The sequence below is a fragment of the Harpia harpyja genome, chromosome 12 (genome assembly GCF_026419915.1).
Source record: "Harpia harpyja isolate bHarHar1 chromosome 12, bHarHar1 primary haplotype, whole genome shotgun sequence".
In the NCBI taxonomy this organism is placed as follows: domain Eukaryota; kingdom Metazoa; phylum Chordata; class Aves; order Accipitriformes; family Accipitridae; genus Harpia; species Harpia harpyja.
Genome location: NC_068951.1, coordinates 36,341,057 through 36,365,939, shown reverse-complemented (window position 1 = coordinate 36,365,939; position 24,883 = coordinate 36,341,057). Strand labels below are relative to the sequence as shown.

Below are 24,883 nucleotides of genomic sequence, written 5' to 3'. Positions count from 1 at the left end.
TTCATGTGTTACAGTCTAGATGAAGTTACTCACATTTGCATGCATAATACTTCACATCTCAAAACGCATGTACTGATTACAGGGTGGTTAGAAGACATTTTTCTGGCTTTTGCCTGATAACAGACATTAACATGAACAATAAAGAGGAGGTATATTATTTGTATGACATTCTCATCTGGATAATGAACTACAAGTTGCTTGTTCTGTTTCAGTGCAGATTCAGAGTGGTAGGAGCAATTCTATTTGCTGAAAGGATGCCCCATGTTATTTACCTGAGCTTTCTATCTTTATTGTAACCTGCCACCTTCCTACCTTCTTCTGTTCACCTTGACTCAGTCAGATTCATTAGGTACATACTCTGCAAGTTACTATGTGTAGAAAGATATTGCTGTGTATGCAGACATTGTGGACTTCAGTGGGATTTTCTGTGGGTGCAAGAGTTCTGCATGCAATAAAATGCAAGCTGAGCTGCCAGATCTGGGTGCAAGATTGGTGTCTTTGTGCTTGCCATAAAACAACCAGCAGCCTTTGGGTTCTCTGGTCATTTTAATGATCGTCACTTAAATCATTGGATCTAATATTCCTTTCAGAGGAACCCTGTAGGTTCAGAAAATCCTAGTGATGTTTTCCGGTTCCTGGTGGAAGAACGCACACAATGCTGCCAGTCCAGAAAGGTCCGCTACACAGAGAGGGTGGACTATATCATGCAGTTACCTGTTGCCATGGAGGCAGCAACAAACAAAGGTAAAGAAAAACTGGTCTATTGACTGACCTTCTGATGACTCTCAATCATGAGGGAATGAAGTTCTCACCCCCTTGTGGTCTCTTTATATGGATAGCATGGTTCAAGGCCATGTAACAAATAAAACCAATGAATGATCAGGGGAAGGTTACTTGGTTTGTTTTTTTTTTTTAAAGGAGATTTTAAACACACATCAGTTTGTGGTTTTACCATCCCTGCTTATACTTTTATGGAAGAAGGATTCTACCTGGATACTCTTGGCAAGTTTTCAGACAGATTTCTTCTCAGACTGTGGGACCACCATTAAGTGTCATCACTCAGCAATATATCACCAAGAATGATAGCAGTTTGTATGACACAGATGTCAGAGATTTGTGATTTAAAACTTTAACCTGGATTTGACCCAGGGATGTGCTACACCACTTGTAGTATGCTTTATTTACCCTTGGGTTTTGTGCTTGTGTGTGCCCAAAGATCCCCATTAGGTTTAGATTTCCTTTGTCCTGGACAGTGAACCAGTATATAAAAACTAATTTAATTCTAAAAAAGGAACTGAACATACTAGCTAATGAATATCTTGTAGAAACAAACACACACTCACAAAAAATAAATAATAAAAAGAAAACAACCAAAAAACCAAATCAGCTTTGTGTTCTTCAGCAGCAGATTATAAGATTTAATGAGATAATAGACAATAGGGGTATAAGATAGTTTGTCGTCTATAAAGCCAAAATACACAATTTGGATATCCTGGGCTTTAGGAGAGGAGGGAAGGAGGATGAAGTGGTGGACATTGATTTAATATACAGGAGTGGTTTTTTCATGCCTGTGAGCTGCCTGAGAAAGCATACTTGTTTTTAAAGGAGAAAATGGCTGAGGAGGCTAGAAGACTTGGAAGCAGGAGGGAGGTACTGACAAATCTTGGTTGTCCCTGCAATCGGTGAAGAGTCTTGCAGACTAACATAATAAATGTATGCTTGAGGTGGAAGTGAAGGGGACATCACGGGAACACTAGAAGGGGGGTGTGTCTCTGGTTTCCTACATAATCTCAACATTTAAAATATTTTAAAGCGAGAAGGAACTATTCTGATTATTCGATCAGATCCTCTGAAATAGCACAAGACACAGAATTCCACCTACTGCTTTTCACCTAGCCCACAACTCCTTGAACTGAACAATATATTTTAAAAAGACCATTTTGACTTGAAAATTTAAGTTTTGAAGAATTTCACATTCTTTGTTCATCAGTTTCAGTGATGATTCTGTTGCTTATAAAAGACCATGTTATTTCCAGGTAATGGCTCAGGAGGTATATTAGTTTATGAATTTACCATATGGTGCTGATCAACTTGCCAGTGTCAGGGCTCTTTCTACATCATACATAATCCTGTCCTGTCTAGAAAGTCAGATGACACAGATAGACAGTAATAATTTTCCAAGTCAGATTGAGTTGATAAAGTGGGTAGTTGGTGTTACTATCAACACAAGATTCTGGCTGTCATGGCAAAGTTTTAATTGCCTCTTGCCCAGTATTGCCAGTTCTGTGTTTTCACATGAAGAGAAACCTTCAAAAAGGAGGTGTGGTTGTAAGTGTAGCTCCTGCCTCCAACGCAGACGAAAAGATTTGATGTGTAGTTAAAACCATGTAAAAGTTTTATTGATAAATAGGTTTTTGCGTTTCTAAAACTTGCAAAAATAAGACTGGTGAGGGACATCGTAACCATGACAATGTTCATTTAGCTTTTAGTGTCATATATATTTCTCAGATGAATTAATTGCCTATGAATTGAAGAGGAGAGAAGCAGAAGCTGCAAGGAGGCCTCCACCAGAGCTTGTCCGTGCCAAGATACCATTTAGTGCGTGTCTGCAGGCCTTTTCTGAACCAAACAATGTAGAGGATTTCTGGAGCAGTGCCCTTCAAGCAAAATCTGCAGGAGTTAAGTAAGTGTGTGTGTGGCTGCTTATTAAAAAACTATACAGTGGTGCTATGTGCTTATCTTGCTACCTGAACATGATGCAGAGAGAAATAGACGAAGGTATCATGGGCTTTGGCATTGTATTAGTGTCGGGGCTCATAAATGTAATGTGCAGATCAAGTCTGATGAGAGTTGTAATGACCAATTGAACAGGAAATAAATTGTTCTCAACTGTCAAACTCCAAGAGGTGATGCGGTCTAGTTGTTAAGAGCTTGAACTTTAAATGCTTGTAGCTTAATTGTCTGCCCACATTTTAAAATTGGATCCTATGTCTCAACTAGTGATAGAGCTCTGTATTGTGTGGTAGGAAATAAGTCTGGATCTCTGTGCTTAGTTGATGTCTTCATTTGACTAAAAATGCTGATGGGCGTTGTGTGGCAGCAAAACAGGGTGAAGCAAACGAAGGTTGTGTTTCTTGTGAACAAGTTCTTTAGATAGATGGAAATTTCTGCATTTGTGAAGTGCTATGCTGAAAACTTTGTTGTTATTATGTTTTACATTATTTGTTGTTTATGTTTGGATTTCAACCCCACCACCTTTGTGTGCTACGGTGTCGTGGTACAAGAAGGATATATAAAAGAAGGAACCCACCTTGTGTGTTTATAATCAGGTAGATAAAAGAACCAAGAACATCTTGGGCTTAAAAAAGCATTAAGAAGAAATAGGATGGCAGGTAGAGATCAGTGCAATTTTCAGGGGCAGTATTTCTTGCTAAGAACAAGAGTTAATCTCTTATCTGGTTTCATTTTTATGTCAGCAGCAAGGAGTGGCTGAAAATTGCGCTCTGCAACTGGTTTGCTGTGGCTAGGTACCTTCTATTTTTAGATTGCTTAACATATCAATGACTCATTGCTGTCTTAGCATACAGTTTCACTGACATTGTATTAAAAATTGGGAGACAAGTGGATATGGTGGAAAAAAACGCAGAAGAAATCTAAAGGTTTTTTGCATTAACTGCGAACATGTTGGAAGAACATTCTAGTCTTTAAATAGATCCAGGGTTAATTTGTAATTTAGCTGTTCTTTATCCCCTAGGTCTGTCTATAAAACCTAGAAGGATGAAGAATAATTTGCTATTTAAAATTCAAAAGTTTTGTGCCACAGATAAAGTTACTAAAATTGCAAGATGGTGCTATGAAGAATTTAGAAAGTACTTATTTATAGTATGGTAGGAAGGGCTTATATTTATGACACATTTTACCCAGAGTTAGGTGAATTAGAAGAAAGGATGGTGTGTGTGAATGGAAGGTAAAGGGAACGATGTAGGAGATTAAATGTGGGAAAAATGGGAGCATAGAGATGGAGAATGGTGGTACATATAATGTTGCATTGTGTTCAAGATTAAACTTTTTCTTTTCACTAAGTTGACAAATATCAGGGATCCCCTTAAACTCAAGAGTCATCCTCTATTTTGATAAATATTATAGTAGCTCAATAAGAATATCATGTAGGTTTTTTTATATAGCACTTTCATGTGAAAAACTACAAATGACAACTTTTTTTATCTTTGCTTAATGAAATGCTTTATAGGTGGACTGATAACTCGTGGACAATGCTACTGTTACTAGAAAGGGAGTGAATAAAATGCAGATTTAATTGTTACTCCATTATGTCCAAGATGTGTTTTAAGCCCATGCCCTGAAGTTCTAGCCAATACGTCATTCAAAATTTATTACCTGACATTCAACTTCAGAACAACTTGCTTGTTCAAGTTTAATATTACAGTTGTTTTCTGTAATCTTGCTACAAGCTGAATTATCTGCAAGGGTTTGGACTGACATTCAGGATATGAATGAATAGAAAGCTACTACCATACTTCTCCACTGTGCTTGAAAACATTTTTGTGAAATTTATGTTTATGAAATCCATCACTGTTGATCTCACTCAGGGCTAAAGTTACTCATCTCACTGTGCATGAGGTACTGAAATCTGTGCTGCTAGTGATTTTGTTGCCTTGTTTCAATGAATTGTATTTCTTGTGCTTCCCAGGACTTCTCGTTTTGCTTCGTTTCCTGAGTATTTAGTGGTGCAGATAAAGAAATTCACCTTTGGCCTTGATTGGATACCCAAAAAGCTCGGTATGTGCCTTTTATATTTAGCTTTTTTCTCGTTCTATCCAAGATAATCTATAAGGTGTACACGCTTTGGCCTATAATGAGGACCTGGCTTGAGTTTCAAGTTTATACTGTGAAGATCCTAATTGAATCTTCTTTCCTTTTATGACAAATTAAACCAATCCATGAGGTCTGTGGAGTTAAAATACAGTTTCATGTAGTCTGACCTCCTACTTAAATTGCGCTTTAGTGTTCTGAATTTCTCAAATAACTGTTTTCAGGAGGAGAATCCTGGCTGTGCTTGTATCTTGAGTACCAGAGTTCCCACTCTGAAGGGGTAGGTTGCGCTGTCAGGTCGTTTTGCTGGATTCATAAGCTTAGCCTGTTTCTCTGCTTCTGTAGATGTTTCTATAGACATGCCAGACTTCCTAGATATCAACCACCTTCGGGCCAGGGGTCTCCAGCCAGGAGAAGAGGAACTTCCAGACATTGCTCCTCCCATTATCATTCCTGATGACCCAAAAGGTATTTACTACTTCTCTCCTGATTCTCTCTTGTATTGCCCTTTCCCTCTAGCACATACTGATTCTCTTTAATCTTCACCTTTTGGAGCTATGAACAAAAAAGCAGCTCTGTACTTCTTAACTGAAGACTGTTAAAACACCCCACAGCCTTTTTTTCCTCCCTACTAGACAACCCTGGTTCTTCCAGCTTTTCTGCTTTGATGTTTTCGGGATTTATGATTGATGCTGTTGCTCTGGACTCTCTCCAAATAATTCATATTTTTATGAAATTGCTGTGCCCAAAGATAGACATCATATTTTGTGAAACAGATTATTTCACTTGCTTTACTGGCTATAGTCTCCTACTTACCCTGCTGTGTGGTGGTTGCCTCTTTTGCAATAGTATAGTGCTGGTTAGTGGAGCAGCTTGTGCTGCATTATGATCTCTTCGTCTTTACCAGAAGAATTGTTTCATGTCTTCCATGTGCATGGATGGTTATCCTTACTTAAGGATGAAGTCCTTGTGCTCATTCTTATTGAATGTTGATTGGTATCTAAGACTTAAGCGGATAGAGAAATGTGTGAAGACCTCTACATTTATGAAAATCAGCTACATGCAGAGAGCATCTTCTGTCTATTCATTGACATTCAGTGCATGTTCGTGACTCCCTTTTAGTAAAGTCACTGTGCACTGTCGCGGGGGGGCATTTAGAAAAAAAGAGATAGAGTGGTTCAGATTGCTTAAAGAATCACCTCCAATTGTATTAGCAATAGAAAAATGATTTAATAGAAATTTATGTGAAAGTGTGACTTCACAGAATTCGATGGCAAGGTTCACTCTATTACTTAGTACATGGGTGAAATGCACACAGGAAAATTAAATTAGAATCAAACTAAACTTATGTATATAGGGACCGAAAATGAATTAGGATAAAAAGGGAATGTGGGAAAGGGTAAGGGAGACCCTCCCGTTGAGTCACGAGGTTCAGAGAAGACCCCCTTGCTTTCTAAACTCCTGTCGGAGTCTAGGTGCAGCTGGATTGATTCCTAGTCCCAGACTTGGTCAATGGTTTATATCTAAAGGGATTATGAGTATAATAGCAGCCTAAAAATCATTTACAGTTGAATAAAAATCACAACAGCAATGTAAGTATAAATTTGAAAGTATTAACTTACAATATATCTTATGATATACTTGCTATAACTTACTTAATAACTTATAATATGCTTGCTGTAACTTACCTAATATAATATACTCGCTATAACTTACTTACTATAGACTATTCAGGTTAGTACACACACATGCATAAAGACACTAAGAGATGTAAGAGGGTAAAAGAGAGTAGAAGAGAGAGAAAAAGAAGTATACCTGTTACAAATTCCCCTTGAGGTCGGTGAAAATAGTCACATCGAATGCTTCAGCATTTGTCTCAATGGGCAAAGGGTCGAGCCTCAAGGAGCAAAGAGAATCAGCCCAGGTCATGTCGTCTTTCGGCGACAGACCTCCGATTTCGCAAACAGGAAAGTTTGCAAGCTCTGAGAGGTGTCCCACTCAGAGGGAGATGCTGGTCACAGCCTGCTGCAGTCCAGGATTGCTCAAAGGGCCTCACTTAGTTCTGCTGTTTATAGGTTCAGGAGATGATTGACTTTTGTTATCAACAAATTGCTAGAATTCCAGCTGCGCTGGAAAATTCCAAGACTGAGAATGACTTAAAACATAGATACAGGATGCTCCAAGATTGTCAGGGGAGGATTGTGATGTCTCAAGGTTTTTATGAGAGAGAACTGGCTGTAGGTTGTTATGAGAACTGGCTGTCTCTACTCCTGTGCCCCGCACCTTCGCCGGGCAGCAGGAGTCTTTGAGACGCACAGCATATCTCCCTGTCTCAGCTGTATAAGAGTTCCTGGCACAGTCAAGGGTTGCTTATGCTTATGCTAAGGCCTAGCGAGCCTTCCCAAGTTCATAAATCATCCTGGAGAGGCTGGTGCAAAGGACTTGGTCTCAGACCCCTACACTGAGTCTCATGACAGGTATCAGAAGTGGGTTGGAACATTAATCCACTCATTTCTTACATTTGCATAAGAGGTGTTACCGAACTGCTGTTATCTTTTGAGCACTTCTGTACTAAATTTTGTCTAAAACCTGGTGATAAAGTAGTCTGGGTGGTACTGTAGCTAAATCAATCTCTGTTCTTGTGTACTCCCTTGTGTACAGTATATGGTCTATCCTGGTCAGAAGGAATTTTAAAATCTGTCAGTTACTATGATTATTTGCTGTAGGATTTTAGCACTACAGTTCTGAGCAGATGGTTTTCTGTTCAGTTGCAGAGTTTACTTGAATAGCTTGAAACACTTTGGTTCAAGGTGGAACGACAAACACACCATGTCTGCAGAATTGTTTCATTCACAGTACAACAATACTTAATACATAAAGGACTACAATTTAAGAAAACAGCTTTCCAGGCATAGATTAAGATTAAAAATCTTATTCATTTTTAAATTACAAGAATTGTTAAGTTGCAGTAGGCCCTAGCAGCTGTGCATGCATGCATAGTCCACTTTTCTGGATGTACGTGGGCTGTACAGCCCATTAAAAAAGGCTCTGTCTCCAGGAGCTGATGTCAAGCTGCTAAAATATTTGTAGAGCAGAAAGAAAGAGGAGTGATTAACATGCTATGCTGCTTTTTTTCTTAAATACTGTTTCTTTTACGCTAAAGTTCAGAAACAAGAATATTAGAATATCCTCCTTCCTCATTCTCTGGGTTTCTCTGGAGAATGAAATGGTTTATAGCAAGTCAAATCATGTTTTTATAGTGTGACCTTAGACCCAGGTTGTTGCAATTTCCTCCAGATACCTTAAATTTGGGTGCCTCAGTATTTAATAGGAAACCAGTAATGTAACTATTCTCATTACATGATTGCCCCATTTGCTTGGATGTTTATAATAGTGGTGGTATAATACCAAGATGTTTGTATGTGAAAGGAAGCTAATACCTGAAATTGTGTGTCAGAGCAAAGGCTATGGCAAAATTCAGTTCTCTAAAGGTTTTAATTTTGTCCCTTATCTGTAGGTTCCTTAACAAAGGCTTGTTCTTTTTTATCCTCTTGCTTAATGGACTGACCTAGTTTTAGTGTAAATGCATGGGTGATGGTACCTTATTTATAACAAAACAGATTGTTGCTTAAGTTGGTTTAGGTCAGCCATCAGCTATGTTTCCTACAGGTTTATAGTGCCAGTGACACTTTTTGCTCTGATTTGAGTTAGGGAAATTACTGGGCAGAAACATCCCTGGTCTAATTCATGGCAAAAACATGGGATGTAAGCAAGAACATGCCCTGCCTGTATGAGCTCAAATGTTTCTATGACTTTAAAAATATGGAATTGTTTTTTCCCATGTGAATCTACTTAGCTTTCATATAAGTCCTTTTCCCTGTTTTTTTCCTTTCTTAATTTTCAGATCGTATGACAAACCATTTCGTGGAGTGTACGTATCTCATTTTTCTGAGACTGGTATTTCAGCTGCTTAAAAAATTGTCATGCTTTTGCTCAGCTAATGGCTTCTCTCTCCTCATAAAGATGCATGAAGTATTGCCCTGCATGCTTCTAAATAACAGCTGATTTTTGTACTTGTTCAGCATTTACTTCCATGTGTGCAGCACACTTGAAGAGTCTGTAGTAGCATCAGCATAGCCAGAATATGAGCTGCTCCTCTATCTGCTGCTCAGCAGGATCTTGCAGTTCTGGGGGGGTCACAGCTGCTTGATCCTGGCTCCCTCTGGACTCTGATATCAGCTGAAGCTGTCAGGCCCTGTCATTCAGAGATGAAGTTCAACTGGAGACTGCTAGATCCCAGCAGCTGTTGTTTCTCTCACCTGCAAGATCCTGCCTTTGAGAGGTGATTGCTTTTGGCTGCCATCTCTAGCCAAGCTCAGCACCTAACTTCTTCACCCCTTGAAATCCAGTGGTGAGTTTTCTTAATAAATAGTCCTGTAGGAATTCATCAAGGTTTAAGGATCTATGTAGTTTACTGGGACAAAAGATTGCCAGTAAGTCCATAACAAATACTATAATGCTTTGTACAAGGCTGTTTTCTAATGGGTGTGGATTTACTGCAGTACTAAAACAAATCCAAGAGATATGTATTGTAATATGTGGCACCATGAATAACAATAAGAAATACTATACAATGGATGAAATTAGACTTTTATATTTTAGAAGGTACTTTCTTGTAGCTCTAGATATTGATGAGTCTTCAGTTATGCAACTGGCAGAGATGGGTTTTCCTTTGGAAGCATGTCGGAAAGCTGTGTACTACACAGGCAACCTGGGTGCTGAAGTCGCTTTCAACTGGATCATTGCACACATGGAAGAACCAGGTCAGTGTTTGGAAGGTGTAAGTTAAACTCAGCTCCTGGTTGTGCGTTTTGGCAGTCAGCAGAAATTTTATAATGTGTGACAGAGAAACAACGGCCCCCTTCCCCACCCCAGGAAACCTGGAGGTGTGAGTGAATTTTCCTAAGCTGCTCCTGGGATATGCAGATCTTGACCATTATGTGGCATCCTCTGCCTAGAAGAAAACAAATCTAAGCTACATCAGAAGTACAATCTCCTGTCCTCCCTGATGGTGTGGGCCAGCTCACTGTTTTCCACCCTTTGGCTAGCTCCGTGCTGCTAAGGGGGAAGCTGACTTGTGATCAAGTGTAAGTACAAAGAATCCTGTGGTCTGAATGCTTTTTTACCATGTCAGCCTTCTCTAGCTCAGGCTAGAGCATTCATGCCATACTTAGAACTTGGGCTATTTACTGATGGACAGGGCTGCTAGATGTTCTCCACTCCCTGTGTTTCATCCATGCAGTGTTTGGACTCATGATTCAGCACTGAGTATAGCTGAGCACTCCTTTGTGAGGAACCTCCAGATTTGGTTGAGTTCACACTTCACTGTGGGCTTTTGTGTTGCCTGTGTAAATGAGAAATTAGTTTCACTTGAGCTTAACTGACATATATCAGCCATGGAATCAGTTCATTTTACATCTATAGGCGTATCAGCTGGGTTGTCTACTATTCTGGTGTCATCATTGCTTCCATATCAATCTTTGCTGCTTTCCTGCAGTTGTTTCACTTCTGTGATGTGCCAAGTTGTTCCAGCCTGCTCAGTATTTTGTCCACCTAGATACTTTGTAATGTGCATGTTCATTTTGTTGCTTTTAAGGCTTTCCACACATCTAAGTCCCAACTGGGCCAGTGAAATGAGCTTACATTGATTTCAGGACTGCTTTTGAGGTCCTGTTTGTTGTTTGTGTTGTTGACTTTCCAGTTCAGTGAGGCAAAAGAACGAACTGATGAATGTTTGTTTGTTCCAGACTTTGCTGAGCCATTGGTCGTACCTGCATTTGGAGAAGTTGCTTCCAGTGGAGCAGCTGTGTTTGGAGCTGTTGGGCTAGATAACCAACCTCCCGAAGAGATGGTTGCAATTATAATTTCCATGGGCTTCCAAAGGAATCTAGCAATTCAAGCGCTGAAGGCAACAGTGAGTTCCATGTGTTATTGGTAGCACATGGGTTCCATTTCATATTATGTGCTTTGTACACGTGCATGCTCAGACGCCTTTGAAACATGCATATAAAAATCCAGTTAGTGGGTGATGCACATAGAACTATCTGGCAAAGCGTGGGATGCCTGATTTGTCTGGGTTAGAGTGGGGAAGGTGGTCTGCGTGTTTCACATGAATGTCAGAGTGTGGAGGACAGTGAGGAAAACGTAGCTTCTTGTACCATCTGTTGAGAAACAACCTGGATGCCTAAAGACTATGCATCTTTAAGATGAGAACCCAGGGGCCATGGGGATTAGTTGTGGGAGGATTTCTTTTCCATCTGTCAAGCTTCTGCAGAGTGCTTGTTGAACACTATTTTCCATGGAGGTAGAGTATGTATCTTACAAGTTTTAAGTGCTGTCGAACATGATCCTTACTGTGTTCAAAGACCAATGAGTGGTAGCATGGTAGAGAATGTATTCAATGCTGCTCTTTTGCTTGTTTGACTCACAGAACAATAATTTGGAGCGTGCACTGGAATGGATCTTCAGCCACCCTGAACTCGAGGAAGAAAGTGAGCCTGCTTTGGACATGATGGATATGGAGAACAATGCTAATGCCAATATCCTTGCAGAGACAGGGTCGGAGGGACCCAGGATCAAAGATGGGTCTGGAAGTAAGTTCTCCTTCAGCTTAGAACTGGTTATCATGTTGTTGCATCACACCTATGCCATTCGTAGAGCTCCTTTCTGTTTTGAAAGTAGTTATTGTGGTTTTTTGGACATGATCCAGACAATTTACTTCCAATCTTGCTTCTGGGGCCGAGTCTAGCTCTGTGGGGCTGCTAAGTTCTGTGGGCTGTGTTTGCTCAGAAAACTTTCTCTGGACTCACTGAATAAATCGAGTCCAAGTTTCTTGTTGCCACAGCATATAAGTCTCTCCTGGCCTAGCTTTGCTTTTTGTTTTGTTGCTATAAGAGAAAAAGACAAAGAAAAGCTAGAATGTTTAAATCTTCAGAGGCTGAGCATCCTAAAGGTAACGCTTCTGTTACAAACCACCTGAGTTTCTGTCCTCCTGTGGTCTGATGGGAGATCTGATAATCCCTTCAACCAAGTTTCTTATTCTAAATATGGCAGGTATAGTTGGTATCCTGCATGTCCTGCTTTGCTATTTTGGTTTTTTGAGATCCTCAGTCATGCTACTGCTAAATAAACCACAAGATGGGGCTAATGTACAGCAGAGTTGTGAAGCAGGCAAAGAACCTAACCTATTGTAAGTGTAAAAGCAATAGAGTACAAAAGCTCAGTGGTGGTTCTAATAAAGGTTATCACATAACGGTTTTTGGAGGGTTTTTAGTGACCAATTCTAATAACTGTAGTGTGTTCTAAACTTGTACTTCTGATCTTGACTGTAATAGTCTTATAAAAAAAAAATTATCAGGCAATTTGATTTTTGTTTCTGTGGTTACTGTTATGATATAAGAATATTCATTTCTTTGTTTCTAACATTATAAAGACCAATCTTAAGTCTCTTGGAGACATGGGAAACATTGATTATCATTAGGTTAAAAAAAATTATTTCGAATAATTATTTTTTGTGGTACTTAGCCTTTATAGACTGAGACCATTTACTGAGTGCCTGAAAACCTGATAATCAACATGATACTGTAAAATGGCTCCAGAAAGCCCTCTCCACCAAAATCCAGGCCCCTGTCCTTATGCAATATCCTGAAAGAAGGTACCCTTTTACTTTTGGTGGTAATTTGGGTGAACGGCATGAATGGGTGGGGAGCAAGAACCAATGCTGAGTTCTCTGGAGACACTAAGCACAAAAATTGTCCTCATGTTAAAGGAAGAGGTTTCTTTCCTGTCCTTTCTTTTATGGGCTGCTGAAGTATAAACTTCTGTTTTTTGTTTGATTAATAGGGGATCTGTGATCATATTTACAGCTAATTTGTGTGCAGAATGAATTCCTTATCTGGCACTTTCTGTGGTGCTCTCTGTGAACTGGGAATGAATCTGCACTTTTCCCTTTCCTGGTAGGGGCTGTGATCATAGCCCAGCTGTATGTGTACAGATCTATCTGGGTTTGATTTGGATTGGTTTGATGTTTGACAATGAATTTGACCACTGGTTAAAGTGAGAATATGCTGCAGTCTTAACAGAAACTGTTTGGGGATGCAGAGTCTGAGTTAGGAGAGCTTAGCTGCTTCTCCAGTACCGAAAAGAAAGTTTCCCCAGAGTCATATTGCAATGTTAGCAGTAAAACACTTATGGTCCCATTTGTATTTCTTAAACAGGATATGAGCTGTTTGGGTTCATCAGCCACATGGGAACATCCACAATGAGCGGCCACTATGTTTGTCATCTCAAAAAAGAAGGAAGGTGAGTGGAATTGGGAGAGACACACAAGGATGAGCAAATGTTTTCTTTGACGCATGCATCGTACAGAGCAGGGTGTGTATTCATGGCAGACAAAACATGCATGTTGTTACCATGTATGCATTTCCCACCAAAGAAATTAAGATTGTTACAGATTGTAGATGTGGTGAGTCGGTTCTGATTCTGCTGAGGTGTATGCTGAAATGTACCATTGGCTCTCCTGTGCTTGTTCCAAATCTCTGTTCATCTTGGGGCATCAGTTCTGTATCTGGTTTTGTTTATCTGAGCTTCCCCCAACTTCCTTTCATTCCCCATCAATAGAAACCCATCAAACTATGGGCTGATACTAGTATTGCTAGTACTGTGGTGCTGATCTTGGCTGTGATTTTGATATGGTCATATTATTTGGCATTGGGAATCCCTGATTTTCCTTCATTTGATTCCTCTGCATGTTCCTCTTCCTTTTCAGTTCCTGACTCTGCTAGTAAACCTGCTTGTGCTGTTTCTCTGATCTTTTGTTTTTGTTGTCTAATTTTAGACTTTAAGCTCTTTCAAGTTTGGATCTGAGAAGTCCCTGATAAACTTGTGATGATTTTTATACACGTGGAATGTAATCAATCTTGTTTTCATTTCAGATGGGTGATCTACAATGACCTTAGAGTCTGTGCCTCAGAACGACCTCCCAAAGACCTGGGCTACATTTATTTTTACCACAGGATACCAAGTTAGGCCTCAAATCTATTACCTGGCCTTAAGAAGCCATAAGCCTTTTTAACCTGCCCAAAAAAGTGTACAATAAAAAAGAAAATCTAAAACCAACAAAAGACCCCTAATCCTTGGACTGCCAAAAAGCAAAGGAAAACATGGGATATTTATAGTTTATTTAAAAACAGTCATTTGATGCCGCCTTAAGTGTTAGAGGGCAAATTTCTGTTAGGTGATGTATAGTATGTTGTTTTAAATTTATACACCTTAAAGGGTACCTTAAGACCATGCAGATTACTGGTGGAGTTTGCAGCTAGTAAATGGAGAAGATGGAATTTTCAGAGTTGAACAAAAATAGCCCAGTTCAGCCCACCTCCTGCCTGTTCTGTACATGCATGTGTTGAAGACCACAAAGAAATATTTGCATCTTTGGTAACTGGGAGCCGGTGTTTTCAACCAGACTCCAGACCACTTAGGAGAAATCATATTGCATATAAAGTTGGAGGAAGGGGGGTATGTGAGTGTTCTTCAAAGCAGAATGTCTTATTTGAGAGATTATTTTTGGTACAGTGAGAAAAGTCAACTAAAGTTATATCTGTTGGAATTCAGTTTTATAGTATTTTGGTTCGCCTTTTTGATGTGTAAACCTAAGAAACTAATGGAGATGGAAGCAATCTCCTGTCAGTGCCCTGTATATTTTCTGCCAAAGAGAAATAGATTTTATTTTTGCAGACATAGGTTTTTTCATATTCTCTTGGATGTTTGTTTTGCAAGTTCTTCCAACAGATTCAGGATTACAGATGGCTAAAAGAAGCAGACTTTCTGACTATAAAATTAAATGCATACCCTCAGGAAGGGCAAGGCTATTATTTAAATTTTATTTTCTTTTGAAGGAGGTAAAGAAGGGGTAATGTCCCATTATATTTATTTCAGGGAAATTTGCATCTAGACCACTCACATTCCAGCTGAAATCAACTCCCTGACAAAGTACTCACAGTGCAATTGTGCTTTCTGCCAAAGATTGCTTATTTAGTTCCATCCATGAGTGAGGGAAATTGCTTAGTAAAATAGCTGATTTATTGATTTGCCCCTCTCTCCTCCCTCCCTTTAAAAAAAAACAAAACCCAAAACCAAAAAAATCAATAACTAAAACCAAACAACAAAGGAAAACCCCACTTTGAAATGATGTTTCAGCTTTCTTAAAACTTGCAAACACACCAATAATCTGATTGCTTCAACAGACACCTTCTAAAAGGGGTTTTATATATCTGGCAGGGATGAAAGGGTAGGTAGGTAGGGGCTGGCCTTTCCTGTTTTGTTTTGTTTTGTTTTCTTTGGGTTGTTATTTCACTTTGTATCACAGACAAGAATTTATATGTGGGGTTTTTAATTGTATTTGAAAACACTAATTCTAGAAAAAATACAATGGTGAGTGCAAAACCTTTCATGATTCCAAAAAACCCCCAAAGGCTTACAGTGTTGGCCACTGCTTAGAGACTGTTGCTGGAGTTGCCTCATATAATCTTACTGAGCCCTCAAAATAAATTGGAACAGTCAAAAAAAAAAAAAAAATCCTCCTTACAGAGAGAGAGAGAGGCAGGGAGGTGTAATTACATTTTCTCTGCAGTCAGTGCCTGCAAGTTTAATAGCAAAATTCAGGCAGCTACACACTACAGAAGAGAGCCCAAATTAAAAATCTGGTTATAAGCAGGGCATTTTTTCCAGCATTTGGGGAAAAATAGTTCTCCCTCTGGTCATATAGCCTCATGCAGAGCCAAAAAAACACTGTTGATTTTTTTAAATCAGTTTTTGATCTTAAAAGATTATGAGAGAAATTCTAGTGCAATAATTCTGTAGAGTGTAAATGGTGCCTAATTGCTGGGAAAGCTTCTGGCATTTAGTACCCTTAATTGACACAAAAGAACGGCGGCGTCCTAGTACAATAGTAAGTGGCTCCTGTGAGATTCAGCTGCCTTGTAATTACTGAGCCACCAGTTCTGGACAAAATAAAAGCTGCCAGAAATTTTTTTCCTTCTTCCAGGTTTTGAGTATTTGTGTATTTCACCAGAAAATGCCAGATTTGACAATGGGATCAGCAAATTATGCAGTGATACATCTTCTGTATAAAGTGAAAGAACAAAACTTCCATATATCTATGTTTGTGGTTTTTCATTCTGGCAGTAGAAAAAGGACAAAAGGCCTCTTTTTTTCTCCCCTCTTTTCCTTTTTCTCTTTTCCTTTTTCTCTTTTCCTTTTTCTCTTTTCCTTTTTCTCTTTTCCTTTTTCTCTTTTCCTTTTTCTCTTTTCCTTTTTCTCTTTTCCTTTTTCTCTTTTCCTTTTTCTCTTTTCCTTTTTCTCTTTTCCTTTTTCCTTATGCGCAGTTATATTCCAAGGAAGTTCAGCACAACAGCTTCACTCTTGCCTCATGAACTTAAAGGGCTATTTATAAACTAACAGGATCTGGTGGCCACTACCTTTTTATTTAGAAACCTTGGGTAAATGAAGGCCAATAGATTAGTTCACATGTTCATTATTAAACTGGAAACATGGCTGGTCTCATAGGATTAAGGATGGAGCTTGGACTCTTGCAAACCATTTGTCTGGTACATCCCAAAACTGGAATAGCTGTGGGACTGATTGATCTCAGTTAATAGGAGGCACACTTGATAAACTGGAAATGGTAAATGAAAGGTGGGAGCCATTTGCTGGCTGTGATAGATGAACTGTAGCACCTCAGCTTCTGAAATTCTTTTCAGTTCATCACTCTTGTGTACTGCCTGCCTGTCGTGGTTTAACCCCAGCCAGCAACTAAACACCACGCAGCCGCTCACTCACTCCCCCCCACCCAGTGGGATGGGAGAGAAAATCGGGAAAAGAAGCAAAACCCGTGGGTTGAGATAAGAACGGTTTAACAGAACAGAAAAGAAGAAACTAATAATGATAATGATAACACTAATAAAATGACAACAGCAATAATGAAAGGATTGGAATGTACAAATGATGCGCAGTGCAATTGCTCACCACCCGCCGACCGACACCCAGCCAGTCCCCCGAGCGGCGAATCCCTGCCCCCACTTCCCCGTTCCTATACTGGATGGGACGTCACATGGTATGGAATACACCGTTGGCCAGTTTGGGTCAGCTGCCCTGGCTGTGTCCTGTGCCAACTTCTTGTGCCCCTCCAGCTTTCTCACTGGCTGGGCATGAGAAGCTGAAAAATCCTTGACATTAGTCTAAACACTACTGAGCAACAACTGAAGACATCAGTGTTATCAACATTCTTCGCATACTGATCTCAAAACATAGCACTGTACCAGCTACTAGGAAGACAGTCAACTCTATCCCAGCTGAAACCAGGACACTGCCTAAACTACCAAGTGGGTCAGAAGTGCAGAGAGCAGTTTAGGTGAAAGGCTTATGGATCTTCTAAAATCTAGCGCTTGAAAATATGTTAAAAGTTCTTCAGCTGTTTGAGGAACTACTTTAGTATTTCCCAAAGTAGTGGCTTCCCTCCTTTTTCAAATGGCCAGTTAAGTCATTTCACTTTTGCAATGGGCTATGTGTGAAGAACATCATGAATCTGCAGGAGCAGGATGTAAATTCCTGACTCTTCAGCCTAATGTGGGGGAGAGGACTTTGGTTTTTTAAACTTCAGCATTCAGAAGCCACACTCAAACAGACTGTACTGAATAGATGACTAATTTATCAAGCTTTGCCTGCTAAAATTTGTATGCAATTAATTGTGCTGGCCCAGGCCTCAGTGCACAACCTGGACAGTGGCTGATGGGGAAACTCCATGTGTCTGGGTACTGTAATAGCTGTTAGGGGGTTAGGTGTGCTGAGAGGTTCTTGACAAAAAAGGATGGAGGAAGAAAAATCGCTGTGAGCTGTTTGAGACAATCTAACCTGAAAATTATGGCAAGCCAGGAGTTGGCAGCAAATAATAATGCTCTTATTTCTCCGACTGATTTTTACTTCTTCATGTGATACATTCAGGTTAGGAGAGTGGAAGGAAGAAAAACTCAACAACTTTTCCTTGTTTTCCTTTTCTCCTCTCATTCCTAGCAGCGTGCTGGATCCCGTAGACCCCTCATTCTGAGTCACAATTTCCAGTCTCCAAAACACATGTAGGCACAAACTACTATTTAATCTTCCTAGCTAAAATATAATTAGGATAAAAATTTAATTTATTCAAAGCTGTGGTTTAAAACCAAGTCTAGATGTTTCTGGACTACTATCACTTGTAATTCTACTGGGTTCAGTGGCATTACTTCTAACTTACTTTGGTGTAACTGAAACCAGCATTAGTCCAGTTTCTTTGATTCAGACAGCCTCCACTGGGTTGTAGAGTACATTCTGAATACAGCTGCAACCAGAGCTCATTAGATTGCTTTAGAATTATCTCCAATTCATTCCTGTTGTTCTCCATCCTGGCAGCAGCCATTTTTATCATCTTTGCTATTTTCATGCAATGACAGACTATGCAAAATATGTAACTGGACTTAACTTTTTATTCTTTTCCCATCGCCTTTCCTGTCTGAATGGCTGAGGTCAGTTTCTGATTTCTATTCACTCCTCAGTGATTTTACTGTTGTATCCTGGAAGTGTCTGTACTGGTTTACTTTGCACCATTCGGAGTTGTTTGCTTGAAGCACTGTTAACAGTTTGGAGAGTATTTGTCTGAGATCAGAAAGGTTGTGAAAGACATTGTTGCAACTGTTTTAAATTAAAAAGAAATATTCTCACATCTTGTGACTGTGTGGATTCTTGCTTCTTTCTTTCCTGTCTGAACTGAAGAGGAATAGACTGAGTATGTTTTGATGCTGCTTCTTTTCTTGCTCTTTGTGGTCATGTTTGGTGTTTTACTGAAAAAACCTGCATAGGGAACAAAGAGATTTGTGAGAATCTTGATTTCTTGTGACTCACGGCACTTCTGTGGATTGAAAAAAAAAAAAAAATCCCCAAGCCCTGAGTGGATATAAAACATGACAAAAATAGAAAATAGGATTTAAATCGATTGAATTTTTTGTTTTTAACCTTTAAGCCAGTTGACATTCTTTGAACATGAGAGTTGGCAATGTTCATGTGGAAGAGTGTTGTCATTTCACCCCCAAATTCCTGCTTTAACTTGGTCTGTGGTTCCTCATACTCATTTAGAAATTTCACCTGCTGTTCAGTAAAGGAGAAGTCTTTTTTCCTCATGTGTAATGGCTTTACATAGCAGTGTGACCATTGGGACTCTTTGGCAGATGCAATAGGCCAAAAAAGAAGACTGAGGCATGGCAACCCTTTCATCTTTTTATAGGATCATGGGACCAGGAACTGGAGGAGAGGTAAGAGGTAAACCTACCGGGCTATAAGTGACATTTCCTGACATGAAAGTAGAGGACACGTGAAGTGTTGGATGATAAGAAAGGTAAAGATGGTTCAGCTCCTGAAGTCCAAATTTAATGATCTATCTTGGTTTCTTTTCTATCACCAGATGTCCTTTGTGACCATGGCAAGTCACGCCGCACTGTGTTCACTCCACTTGTAGCAACTGGAAGAGGTGGGAGAATGTGGCTCTTTGTACAAACTAAAGGGCTGTGTTCAGACTTCATGCAAGAATTTCCTGTATAGGATTTGTACCTGCTAACTTTTGCCGACTGCTTGTGGAAGGCAGTGTTAGATCACTGACAAGTTAACACCACCCCAGTCTCTGCTCCCCTTCACTAAAATGGGAAGGAACACCTCTCTGTCCCTCAGGTGTGCTACAAGCTTAACGTGAATAAGGGAGGCACTGACAGCTGTGGTGAAAGACGAATGCCATAAAAATACTGAAGACAGATAGTGCATGACTGACAGCTGGTGTGGAGTAGGTGATTATGTTTTCAGACTTCTTTACCAGTATGCTTCTCTGTGATTTTGTTGAGCAGTTCTGTATGTAGGATTTGGCACTAATGCTTTTCTCCCAGTCACTGTCTTTGTTTGGCTTCAGGACTGCAGTGCTGTGTTCCTAGTCTGTGTTCGCTAGAGCACATAACTAATGGGCATTCCTGCTGCTTCTTTGTTGGTACATTTGAGCAGTAAGAACTAAACTAATCTTAACATCTCCTGGCAAAACACACCAGTGTCAAGAGCACACATTACTTGCATCCTAAGGGTTAGTGTGTTTTTAGTGTCTGTTCCCTTTTGTTCTTCGGTGGAAACTTCTGGTTAAAGCCATAGACAGACAGTTGGCTTTTCTGAAAGAGCTTTCCTTCTACAGGCAAACTGTGGCTCTATCTTCTGGGTTTTTTTCTGGAGCAACCCAGATGTCCACTGAAAGTATCAGCCTTCAGATCCATGCCAATGTTGTCCTGCTTTGTCAATAGCCCTCTGCTATAACTGTCAAAGCCCCCTTGCTGGTTGTCATCTCTGTCCACAGCGGTGTACAGGAATTTTATGTCCTTCTCGTGCCTGTGCTTATGTTAGAGTCCCATCGCAAAAGCATAAAGATTGATGTCATTTCTACTCTGTCACCTCTTTCACTTCATCACATGAAAGCCAGAACGGAAAAACACTGATAGTAAACTCCCACTGTGGTTTATGGGAAGTTGCTTGAGTAACAATTTCAATCACTGAAAGTTGGGGGCTTTTGGGGGGTTTGGTTGTTTTTGGTGGGGTTTTTTTGTGGTTTTTTGTTTTTTTTTTTTTCTTCAGAAAGCTTGTGTTGTAATATTATTACTTCTGTTTTAATTTTGAGGTGTGCAGTTGCATGATCTTCAGGAAAAATTCTCATCTACTTTTTTTCCCTTTTTCCTCATATGGAGTATATGCGCAAAATGGATTGGGCCAGACCTCAGCTAGTATAAATTCCAGTTGTAAGTATAATTGATCAACATGTTGAAATAAAAATAAATTATAAAAATAACTCTACCTCAGAGTAACGATGAATTTATGAAAAATGGTAATGAAAAAAGTGTCTTCTGGGCTTAATTTTTAAGCAGAGAAGGATGTTCACATCGTAAACAATAGGATAGAAGACCTTATTAAAAAAAATCCTTTATTTCAATTGGAGAAGTAGGTCCCTCCTTTCAGTTCAAGTAATTATAGTCAAGACCATTTTCAAATTGAAAAGAGATTTTGAAATATTTGAAGCCACAGACAAAGTTTATTTTTAAAACATATTTAAAAATTGCACAGTTATAAATACAGGTAAATAAATACAATTTAGTATGTGGAAAAGAGCCCAAGGAAGGCATGCTTCCATTACAGTACAAAAATACTACATTAAATGTGGTGCTCTGCAATTAGTCATCTATGATCTTAATAAATTTAACACATCCAATATGCACATCATTCATTTTTGAGGAAATAGATTATTTTAAACAGCAGTGCAAGGAAACATTGAATTAAAGCATCAGTAAACTACAGGTCTGTGTTTAATATTATACACAGCTGATAATGCACTAAGTATGCAGAGGCAAAGTTTACCTGTAGTAAGAAATTAATCTTTTACTCCGTATGTACTTACACTCAGATTCTCAATCTGGGTCAATATGAACGTTTGGAACGGAATGTAAACATTCAGGTGTAGGGCTGAACTCCCACCTCCGCATCCACCGCCCACCTCACTGCTAAGCCTTGCACCTACACTTAACTATCAACACAAAAAGTTAAGTGAGCAATGTAAGTCTTTGCCGCAGCAGGGCTCTTCAGATGGCCTAGGCGAAAGTATCTGCCAACCCTATAATCTCTTCTTTCCTGTATGTTGGCTTAAAAATAAAGCCAAAAAAACTGATGCAGGATTGCAAAGGTTTTCAAACAGTTTACAGCATATAGAAGAAGCTGTGCAGAATGCCTCTCAAAACTATATAGTTTTATTTTACTCTAGATATGTTATACTCTGATATATAAAATATATTTATAAATGTTTTGATTTTTCTGAATTTACAATAGATTACTGATATTAAAAAGGCTATTTAAATTGAAGTTCTAGCCAATGTCAATGGCATTCTGTAAATGTGGAAGGGGAAAAAAGATCAAAGCACATTGTCTTGACCGTGAAAGCTTGCTCAATGGGCTGTCACATGTGCAAGCATTTGTAAAATTACAGCTTATTTTTAGGAAAATTTAGATACCTTCTGTCTCTTTCCCATGCCTAATACCTATTACTTTGTGGGCTGAGGCTCTGAAACTTTCTGTGGATTCTGTGACATGCTCATTTTTCATTTTGCCTATGTTTGTTCAAAGTGTCAGTGATCTATTCATGCATGGCACTTCTTTTCTCTGATTTATTTCGCCAGTTCAAAACCAGTAGAACTATAATGAAGAAATCTGATTTTTAGCCTAGATGAGGTTTGAATAGTGGGTAATACTGTATTGCATACCCACCATTTTTTTCACAACATGTAGTGCATTTTGTCTATCACTTTTATTTGTGAATACTCAATATTGGTACTATATAAACATTTATTACGTAAATTCACTGTACAGACTGCTAAGCTGACAACACTGGTGACCAGAAATCTCAGTTTTTCAGCTGTGGAGGTTATTCACGTGAAGTAACTAATATGTCCCATTTTGCAGATGCGCGTTTGGGCAAAAGAGATCTACAACCAATTTATGTTTCACTCCAATTCTCACTGGCTCCAACAGGCAATGATTTAGGCCTCAGGCTTTTCCTCCATGGCTGCCAGTAATTGTATTGGTTATTATTTCTGTCATGGTGGCTTTTGTGTTATGGAGGCCCGTGCTCTATGGATGTTCCTAGGATCACCTGGCTGATCTGTTGGTGTTGTCAGGGTCCTCCTTTTCATCTGACAGACAGGCCCAAGTTTTCTAAATGGGCTCATTAGCTCTTCATGCTTAACTTGATGTTCTGAGCTTTCAGCTGAGTTAAGTGTCTGCAGCTGAAATCAGTGGATGCAGCAGATACTCAGATCCTGAGAAGTTTTACATCTGTGTATTTCAAACAGGACAGTCAGACACTGAGCTGCCTTCAGAGCTAATGGGCAAGTTTGAAAAGCCTGGCCGTGGTAAGTAAGTGTAGACTGAGACAATAGTTGTTTCACTGGTTCTGGGAATCTTTTTCTCTGGTTTGGTGCTATCTGGTTTAGACTAAAGAAGAAAATGTGATGATCCAAACACACAGCTTCACTGTGAAAGCTGCATACACTTAGCTTTTTATTTCTTAAGAGGATACTAAAACATGTCTGCAAAAGCTGTTACTACAGATGTCTGTCATTAACTAAACACTTGAAGCAAACATGAAATCCGCAACACAAAGTGATTTCTAAGGATGGGATTTAAAAAGGGCTCTGCATTTGGTCTAACCTGTTCCAAATAACATGAACAACTCACTTTTGAGTTTGGCAGATGCAAAGTGCTTTTAAAATATCCCACAGAAGATACCAATCAGTAGTTTAAAAATACCCTATGTGTGGGCCTTCTGCATGCGTTCTGTAAACAAGTAGCATTACTGCATGCTTTGTGATAATATTTCAGTGTGGTTATTTGTTAACGTAGTTGCATGCAATATTGTCATGTGAGGTTTTGTGTCATTTGAACTTCCCCCTCAATATTTTTACAAGTACTGTGATTTATTGGATCATAAGAAAATACCATTAGATGCAGATATGTATATGTGTTTACCTAAAGATCAGATTGATTCTTCAAACTGACATAAACCAGTCTATTGCAGCAAGGTTTCTGGAGTCATCACAGTTTAAAGAGATCAGCGAGAAATGAGCCTATTGCTTTCATCGCAAAGCGTCACTCCATAAATAATCACTTTGATTTCAGTGCCTGTTCATCATGTGCAGTGGTATCAGAGGCCAGCCTTTGTCCGGTAACTGAATACATGCATATAAGCAGATCGGGCAAAGTGCTGAGCGCTCCTGTGAAGACTACAGACTTTCAGTGTTCAGCAGCTTGATGGATCAGTCATATAGGTCATAAATATTCATAAAGCTTTGCAGAGGATAGGGACAGTCACAAGCTGGGGTTAGGAAAACATTTTTTAATTGCATGAAGTATAAAGTAGAAGAAACACTTAAAAACTTGGAATCAATTACCTGGCAGTGATAAATCACCTCTGGAGAAAGAGGGGAGTAACAAGAAGGGGAAACGGGTGGGAGATGATGATAAATCATTGCAGCACTTTAATATGGCATCACCCCATAGATGCTCTACAGTTGTTATCCTGAAATGTCACTGAGCCTCTTCTCTGCTGAAATTGCTAGTGTCTATGTGAAACTGCTTCCTTACTTAGACCCAAGCAACCTTGTGTTTGCGTGTTACCTTTCAATTTACACAAGTGGTGACCTCACCCATGCAGTCCATGAGACAGCGGCACTCCCCTGCTCTCAGGTAGTGCCATCAGATACAATGGCTGTTACTTGCCCATCTTCCTTCCTTGCACACCTGGGCAACTCAGGGATGGCAAGAGATTTTGACTTGGTCGAGCTCACAGGGAGCACTAAGAACAGGACCCAGATTTCCTGTCTCTCACTCTCAGGCTCAATCTGCTACTGTGCAGCAGCCACCTTATTTATCCTACCTCATGCTTGCTCTTCAGGGTGTTAATATGCTGCAGCCTTCTCACGTGTTTCCTTTTGCTGTTTCAGGCAAATATATATGCTTGCCACTGAATATTTAAGAAACATCATGAGGAGGTCAGATCAAAGCTGTATCTAATCCTCTCTTCTGCACTGACAGTGCTTGGCAGTGGGGGGCTAAAGGAGGACAATAGAGCCCAGAATATTGAAGAAGTCCCCAGAAGTACCAAGAGCTGCTGAGCCTGACCTGTTAGAGTGAGGTGAGCTCAGTCATCGGCCACTCTGCCACAGGCAGAACTGGTGTCTAGTGTGAGGAGATGTGCCACCGTCCCCTTTAAGTCTGTCTGCTTTAGTCTTTCCCTCACGCAGTGTCTTGGTCAGCGGTACATGGTTAGCTGGCCATAGGCTATCTAAAACAGGAGAGAACAGTTGGGATAATTTCCAAGAGTGTGGACAATCTCTTTGGACAG

At 39.6% G+C, this 24,883-nt stretch overlaps 1 protein-coding gene and 1 long non-coding RNA gene across 3 annotated transcripts in view; both read left to right on the top strand.

Annotated features, from left to right (window-relative positions):
* The window catches only part of USP13 (ubiquitin specific peptidase 13), a 57,959-nt gene extending 42,494 nt beyond the window's left edge, over positions 1 to 15,465 (top strand). The window contains exons 12-21 of the mRNA XM_052804426.1: positions 591 to 744; positions 2,509 to 2,683; positions 4,709 to 4,797; positions 5,176 to 5,298; positions 8,735 to 8,761; positions 9,510 to 9,653; positions 10,638 to 10,804; positions 11,321 to 11,483; positions 13,107 to 13,191; positions 13,824 to 15,465. Of these exons, the coding sequence (XP_052660386.1) occupies positions 591 to 744; positions 2,509 to 2,683; positions 4,709 to 4,797; positions 5,176 to 5,298; positions 8,735 to 8,761; positions 9,510 to 9,653; positions 10,638 to 10,804; positions 11,321 to 11,483; positions 13,107 to 13,191; positions 13,824 to 13,917 (1,221 nt within the window). The 3' untranslated portion in view covers positions 13,918 to 15,465. The remainder of the gene's footprint in view (positions 1 to 590; positions 745 to 2,508; positions 2,684 to 4,708; positions 4,798 to 5,175; positions 5,299 to 8,734; positions 8,762 to 9,509; positions 9,654 to 10,637; positions 10,805 to 11,320; positions 11,484 to 13,106; positions 13,192 to 13,823) is intronic.
* Positions 15,466 to 17,260: 1,795 nt separating this feature from the next.
* Positions 17,261 to 23,562, top strand: LOC128148982 (uncharacterized). 2 transcript variants are annotated; one of them, XR_008237492.1, is made up of 3 exons: positions 17,261 to 19,751; positions 20,618 to 20,735; positions 22,833 to 23,562. It is a non-coding gene; the product is annotated as an uncharacterized LOC128148982 (long non-coding RNA). The 2 variants fall into 2 exon arrangements; XR_008237491.1 differs by lacking the exon at positions 17,261 to 19,751 and having other exon boundaries at positions 20,569 to 20,735.
* Positions 23,563 to 24,883: the final 1,321 nt, after the last annotated feature.